This window comes from Xiphophorus maculatus, chromosome 17 (genome assembly GCF_002775205.1).
Source record: "Xiphophorus maculatus strain JP 163 A chromosome 17, X_maculatus-5.0-male, whole genome shotgun sequence".
NCBI classification, from domain to species: Eukaryota; Metazoa; Chordata; class Actinopteri; order Cyprinodontiformes; family Poeciliidae; genus Xiphophorus; species Xiphophorus maculatus.
In genome coordinates, this window is record NC_036459.1 from 11,676,622 (window position 1) to 11,684,097 (window position 7,476).

The 7,476-nt window shown below is 41.3% G+C and overlaps 1 protein-coding gene across 1 annotated transcript; it reads right to left on the reverse strand.

The window, feature by feature from the left end:
• Positions 1-949: 949 nt before the first annotated feature.
• On the reverse strand, positions 950-6,092 carry pus7l (pseudouridylate synthase 7 like). Its single transcript, XM_023350291.1, has 9 exons — positions 5,772-6,092; positions 4,680-5,475; positions 4,277-4,436; positions 3,965-4,184; positions 3,195-3,293; positions 2,420-2,667; positions 2,211-2,337; positions 1,889-1,942; positions 950-1,792 (listed from the first exon to the last, which is right to left on the reverse strand). Exons 1-9 carry the CDS (start codon positions 5,790-5,792, stop codon positions 1,469-1,471), a joined length of 2,049 nt encoding a protein of 682 aa, XP_023206059.1. The 5' UTR covers positions 5,793-6,092; the 3' UTR covers positions 950-1,468.
• Positions 6,093-7,476: the final 1,384 nt, after the last annotated feature.

Here is a 7,476-nt window from a genome sequence, read left to right on the forward strand (position 1 = left end):
AGAAAACCATCCCAACAGCATGAAATTGCCCCAACACATGTAATGTGCACCCACCACATTCAATCCTCATATGATCATGTTTTTTGTTTGCAGTGCCTTTTTTTTTTTTTTTTTAGAAATTTTGTGCTGGGAAAAAGTTTCAAGGTTAGGAATCCACTTGAAATATAACAGTTTTGTTTTTTTCCCCAGATATGGTTATTTCTAAATTCCCTTTTCTGTTTTTGTTTTTTTTTTTCAATCAAACGTGAACATGTGAAGGAACTAATTATGGCTAACGTGTCTCTCTGACAGACAGTTTAGCTTAAAGGCAGGTACTTCATCAAGCTGCGCTTTTAGCGTGATGACAGGCTGCGTGTCAGAACCAACCTCAACCTGAAACACCCCCTGCCCTAATGCACACCTCGTTATGATAACGTGACATTTTAAAAGCTCTAAAAAAAAAAAAACAGGTCCTTATAAGGTATTTCCAGATTGACGTACGAGAGATATTTCATCCGCAGTCAATAGAGCAATTCTGTAGGGTAATTAAACCACGTGACGCCGTAGTTGCTGCCCACTAATTGGGAAAAATGTGAGACAAGGGCTGTTTTATGTCGTGAGGGTGCGGAGCTTATGACAAAAGCAATACGGAAGACTCATCATGTGGCTGAAAATACGACTTCTGTCGCCATCTAGAGGGCATTTATATATATATATATCTATATATATATATATATATATATATATATAGATATATATATATGATTTTGAAACTGTCTATGTAATTGCTGATTTTAATTAACTTTTTAGTTTTCTGCTTGGAAGCGGTTTAGTACATCGAAAAGCGAAATACCTTTGATATTCTTGTTTCTGTCTCAAAGGCAAAAATAAAAAATAAAAAAAATAATAATGTAAAAGTTTATTAAGACAAAATGCGTGGTATTTGGATACAGCGAGAGAAAAATCCCCATTTAGGTATTGACAAAAGACTGGAAAGAATTTATTACCTGGGTTTGACAATTGTACTCAAAACAAAGGAAAAGAACTCAGGGTTTTTTTTTCCAAAACTAAGTTGGTGATAAATGAAAAATCTCTTTTTGCCATGCGCTGTGCAGTATTTACTAGAGAGTTAACAGTACAGTTATGCAGATTATACTTTTCATAACAAATTCATATTTTACTGTGGGCATTAAAACGCTACTGTACAAGGTACTTCATGTCAACGTAAGAAAACACTTGTAATTTCACAAATAAATGTATACAGAGTTAAAAGAAAAATTATGAACGGATTTAATTTTAATAACAGCACAAAGGACAAATTTGAACATTTTTACATAGTAACGAGTTCATGTTTTGTCGGCCTCGTCTCGTCAGAGTAAACTATCAAACTGATGTTTTGTTAGGTTCATAACTCATGCTCATGTTCATCAACACAACACCACCGACGATAACAGTAGAAATAAAATCCAACAGTTTCTGTATTTTGCTATCAAGTCTCACACTTCATGATTTCTCGGAGGCAGATGGTGGCGTAACAGGAGGAGTCTAGGTCAAAGTTCAAGCTGAGTGTGAGAGACCCCGGGTCCGATTCCTGCTTCTTTGCGCCGTGGCTGCAGGCTGCTCTGTGCAGCTGGTAGCTGAGGTTGTGTGGGATGGCCAGCAGGGGGCGGTAGCAGCCCGGCAGGTTCAGTTTGAGGCTGCTGACTCTGAAGCGGCTTTCAGCCATCCCGTCTCCTGCCAGCCTCTCCTGGTACCAGGCTCTCATTGCATTTTCTGGATATTTGACAGAGTTCCCTGGCATTGGCAATAACACCTGAGAGGATGACAAAATATTGATGGTGTAATAAAGACAGCTTGATTATCGCATGCGTGCGTAAAAGTAAAAAGTTTAGCTCAGGAAACGACATACTTGTTCTAATGTGTAAACTCCCGCTTGCTCCTCTTCACGCGTCACCACGTGGATCTGAAGAGGCAAAAGGTCATAACAGCAAGAGAAGTATTTAAGACGAATCTATGAAAGGGTTGAAAAACCTCCAATGTCGTCATTTGTTTTGTGTTTTATTTGCAGAAAACAACTTATAACGTCTGACATAAAGAGAGTCAGATAGAAGGAACACTTGATCAGCTGAAAGCAGTTAAGGTTCAAGGAAGTCTTTTACTGTTGGGAATTAATGAGAGATCTTTCAAAACGTCCGTTTAAGTTGTTGTTTCTGCGCAATTTCTGATCTTACTTGGGGAGAAATGATCTCTCCGGCGTCCTCGGTTCTGTTTTGTCCTGTTTGCGTCCACACCAGGTCTCCTTGTCTGACACCGAGACCCATCGCGGAGAGCCTGTGTGCCGCCGCGTCGTTCCACACCCTGATGACCACAAACATGGAACTGCTGAACACCACCACAAGGATTCCCGCGTTTCGGAGTTGTAGTTTTGCCTGAAGCTAACCTGCTACAGTAGGCGTGAGGATAGAAAACCCTTATGCTGTGCGGCAGGCTGAGCCACGCCTGGACACAACCATCTGGGCCGGTACCGTAGCGATTCAGGGCGCGGAGCATCAGCCTCTCCCTGGGCTTGGACAGCGGCATGAGTGCCAAAGATTCCTTAGGGTTATCTGTTTGAAGGAAGTGTCTCTTTGCGAGGCTGTGAGGATCATCACTGTCCTCTGGAGAGAAGAACAGACGTACAGCGCTGACCTGAAATAAAAGGAAGAAAATGCAAAAAAGTAGTTAGGGATTTTTTAAAATTATTATTTGTTCTGCCACAGATGACTGTGATGTGGAACTACTGAGGACCCCTTTGTCCTCAGGGGTTTAAAATCCGACTATTCGCTCATTTGTCTCTGCTCTTTTTCACATGCATGTGGCCACTTTTTGTTCTGTACTTTGCTTGCAGGTTACAACACTTACACATACATTCTGCACTCATGACGAGCAGTAATATGTAAAGACAAAAAAAACCCCATGAAATATATATGTACAGTAATAATGAAGTCGTATTTTGTTTCCTGTAATGGTGTAATGAAAATGAAAAGAATAATTAAAATACAAGAAGAAACAGAACTGATAATAAAGAGATGATAATGACAACATGAAAAGTAATACAAATGACAAAAAACAAATTAAAATTAATACAATACCAACACTAAATATAAACTCTGATATACAGTTTGTTTTAATGGACCGATGTATAGTCACGGATCATTTTCACTAAAGTGTCTTACCATATCCTCTTTCAGCAGAGCCAATCCTACTCGATCTGACAAGACGCTTTGTCCGCTTCCAAACCGCTGTGGCCCATAGTAGTTGACAAAACCTCTCCTCTGCAGAGAGACGCAATAAAAATGAATATGGCAGTAGCAAGTGTAGCCGCCTATGACAGCTGGCTGCTCTAGTACGTAACATGAAAACGGGTTTTTAGCATCGCAAATTTTCCCCAGACATACAGTACAGACCAAAAGTTTGGACACACCTTCTAATTAAAATGGGTTTTCTTTATTTTCATGACTATTTATAAGGCAAGAAATCCCACTTATTAACCTGACAGGGCAGGTTGACCTATGAAGTGAAAACCATTTCAGGTGACGACCTCTTGAAGCTCATCAAGAAAATGCAGAGTGTGTGCAAAGCAGTAATCACAGCAAAAGGTTGCTACTTTGAAGAAACTAGAATATAAGAGGTATTCTCAGTTGTTTTGCACTTTTTTGTTTAGTGCATATTTCCACATGTGTTATTCATAGTTTTGATGCCTTCAGTGTGAATCTACAATGTCAATAGTCATGAAAATAAAGGAAACTCATTGAATTAAAAGGTGTGTCCAAACTTTTGGTCTGTACTGTAACTTCAAAAACATTTTGAACATTTTATTTGAAAAGGTTTTGTTGATCATACTTCTTACTTTGCAACAGTGTTTGCTTTTACTCATAAAACCGCCCCAACATACTCTTTGTACAATACACTTGTGTAAACAATAGCAAGATTTAAGCTAAAAGACCTTCACGTTCTCCACGGCTTCCTTCACGAGAGCCGCCAGGCGAGTGTCCCCGTCAGCGCCAGAGAGGTGTCCGTCGGAGGCTCCGTGTGGTCTGAGTTTGCGGACCACCAGGTCAAAGTGGTTCCCCCGCAGCCGTCCCAGCTTCAGGGGCTCGTTGACCGAGCGGATCTGAGAGAGACGCATCCCTCTCTTCTCAAATTCTGCTACTTTCTCTTTCAACCTAGAGGGAAAAAAAAACAATTACATATGAAGCAGCCGACACAGAAAGATGTTCCAGTAGTCTCTTGATTTGTAGAGGCGACACTGCAGTACCGTTGTGGCGAGACCTTCTTGACCACCATGGACTGGTAGGTGACGGCTCTTTTGTCCTTGATGCCGGCGTAGGTGAAGTCTGACGGCAGGACCCCGAGAGTAGCTGCCATGTAGCTGATGGCTTCCAGTGTCTCCAGGTTCTCCTTACACAGGGTGAAAGCTGTGTGGCATATTAGTGGAATATTTCAACCAACTACCGATATGCTGGAGCAATACTCTATGCTTCGTAGACTTAAAATACGGCATGCAGCTTCTCAATGTGAAAGATTCCACAGCCCCGTGTTAAAGCGTGTTTTCAGAGGCACTGTGGCGCAAGGGTGAATAAAGCAAGCTCAAATTAAGAATAATCCCGACCTCGACGCTGATGACAATGTGTAGATGAGGCCCAAAAGCTGGACCTTACCAGTATAAATGTCTTCTTCCTTGCGTTCTTCCGCTGTCCTCTTCTTCGGCTTGCCGTGCTCTCTCAGTCTCACCGAGATCGACGTCCTTCCTTGGCTGCAGAAGCTTTTCGTCTCCACCAGTTTCCCGAACCTCCTGTTCAGAAAGTGGTGCACTGCAGTCCTGTGCTCCTTGCTGTCGTCCGGCCCAAAAGTGTAAGACGACCCCCGCACCTTGGCATCGATGAACCTGAAGAAGTCCTCCGCTTCCTCTTCTCTGACCAGTCGGGCCAGCTCCCTGTAGTCGGGGTCTTCCCTCACCCTGATCTCGGGCTGGATGGTGACGGTCAAGAGGAAGGGGAAGCGGTGCCGGACGGCTCGGTGGACGTTGGCTCTCTGGTGTTTGTCGGAGAAGGAGCCCAGAGAGAGCTCAGGACCGGACGGCCGTTTTTCTCTTAGGGTCATCACAAACTGCTCCAGATCTTCACTCACAGATGGGCCTAAAATAACATCTAAATCAAAGCTTCCCAAAGCAGGAAGTGGGGTGTCTGAACCCGCCCCCCAGTCTGATGAGACGTCAGCGTCTTGCGAGCCAGAACAGTAAAGATTCTCCTTTAACTCTGTGTTTGCCTGGTTTTCCTCTGAGGAGGTGCAGCCGGCTGTCTGCACGGCTTGTGCTGTTTTGACCTTCTGTCCATTAATGTCGATCTCGGTGACAACAAAGTCCTCAATGAAGGTTTTGATGCTTCCAACGAAGCCTTCATGTTTTGAGATGAAGTATGCAGGAACATTTACAGGCTCATCGCCCTTCATTGTCACCTTAAAAACAACAACAACAACAACACACATTTAGTTATTGATCATAAAACAACTATCAGGATTATAACACAGAAATTACTTTTATACTCAAAAATTCATTGCACAATTCATATGAAAAGAGCTTTTTTAAAAAGCACAAAAATATTCAAGATCAAAAATATTTGTTTTTTTGCTTTTAGTGACTGTGCTATTTCTAATAACTTGATAGACCAATCGGACAAAATTGCATTGATAAGCATCATAAATTGCGGTACACTTAACATCTAGAATTATCTTAACAAAGAAATCAGACCTACCTTTACTGGTGACTCCGTCATTCCCTAAAAACAAAGGACTGTGCAGCTTATCTGACCCTCTTCAAATTAAACTGTAAATGTATCATGACTTTATTTAAATCATTCCACTATTTGTTTACGGAACGGTGCCGCAAGCACCGTGTAAACCAGCAGTTTGTAAACACGGCCACGCCGTGACACAATCCAGGTCTACTTCCGTACCACGTGACAGTCATGTGACGTTTCTTAAAGGGAGAGTGTTTGCGTTATTTATTTATTTCATATAAACGATGACGGCAAAACACATACACACGCCAAATATGCGCTGTAAGACAACCAGGTTTTTTTTTTTAATGAAATAAAAAGATTTTTATAACTTTACACTAAATCTGTGACGTATTGACTGCAACTTAAAAGGCAATGGGTTGCTTTTTTTTCACCAACTTTTATTGTGGTTCGTCATTTTGACTGATTCCGTAATATTTTTTATTTTAAACCGACAAAGAAAGATTTTCCAGTATTTTCCGTTTTTTACACCGTTCATTTTTACATTGACTGCGTTTAATTTTTATGTGGTTTAATTCATATTACAACTTAAAACAGAGAATCATATCCCACATTAATCAAGCTCAACTTTTTTTCTGCAGTAGTAAGAAAAAACAAACAAAAAAAACACTGACAGAACAATGACATTAAACGACTCCACTTAAATTAGGAAAGCTTCACCTGCTGAGGTCTGAACGCACAGTGTCACAACTTCCTCTTGGTTCTCATCTGGAGGAAAAATCTGCGCTAAAGTTTAGATCAGACCCCCAAAAAAAATCCGACCCGGACCGAGTCCATGGGCATTGTGTTTGAGCCTAATTATTTTGATTTTAATTTTAAATTAGATGAAATGACAACACCGGGAAGGATAAGGGTTAACAAAATCAGCTCAACAGTGGATTGTTCCACTGTCGCGTCTCCAGTTCAGTCTGGTGTCCAGGTGAACACTGAGGCATTTATACTGCTCAACCAGTTCTTCTAACATGATGGAAAGTGTTTGAAATAGCAATCATCTTCTTTGTTTTGTTCACATTCAAGATAAGATGATTGTTCCCCCACCGTGACACAAAGTGGCCCACAAGCTCTCGGTAACTCAGCTTCTTGTTCATCTCTGATGCACCCGACTGCAGAGTCATCTGAGTATTTCTGTAGATGACGGGACTTTTAACTTCTGCTGGATGTCTGAAGTGTATGGAGTGAAAAGAAACAATGAGAGCAGTCCCCTGTGATGCAGACCGCTTGGTTAGACACACAATCCTTCAGTCTCACTAATGGGAAAAAAGGTTTCACATGCTCTAAATCGTGTCGTGTTAAAAGCAAACACCTAATACACCTTTTTTTTTTTTTTTTACAAACTATTGCGAAACATGCAAACAATTTAGTGAAATACAAGGAGATCTAAAATGAATTCCATAAATGTCATTGCACACATCATGTTTGGCAAAGGATTGGCATTGCACAGCCCCCAAAACACAATCACAGCAGTGACGCGTTCAGGTGGCTACATCATGGAGTGAGAATGTCTTTTACCACGAGGCACTGGCAAGCTTCACATAATTTAAAGGAAGGATCATTGGAGAAGTTTAGAGTGTTTCACAATGGGAATCAGAAGAGGAAATAGTTATCATAAAACAATGCCAAAGAAACTTTTAAATGGCTTCAGAAAGCAACCGCTGACCAG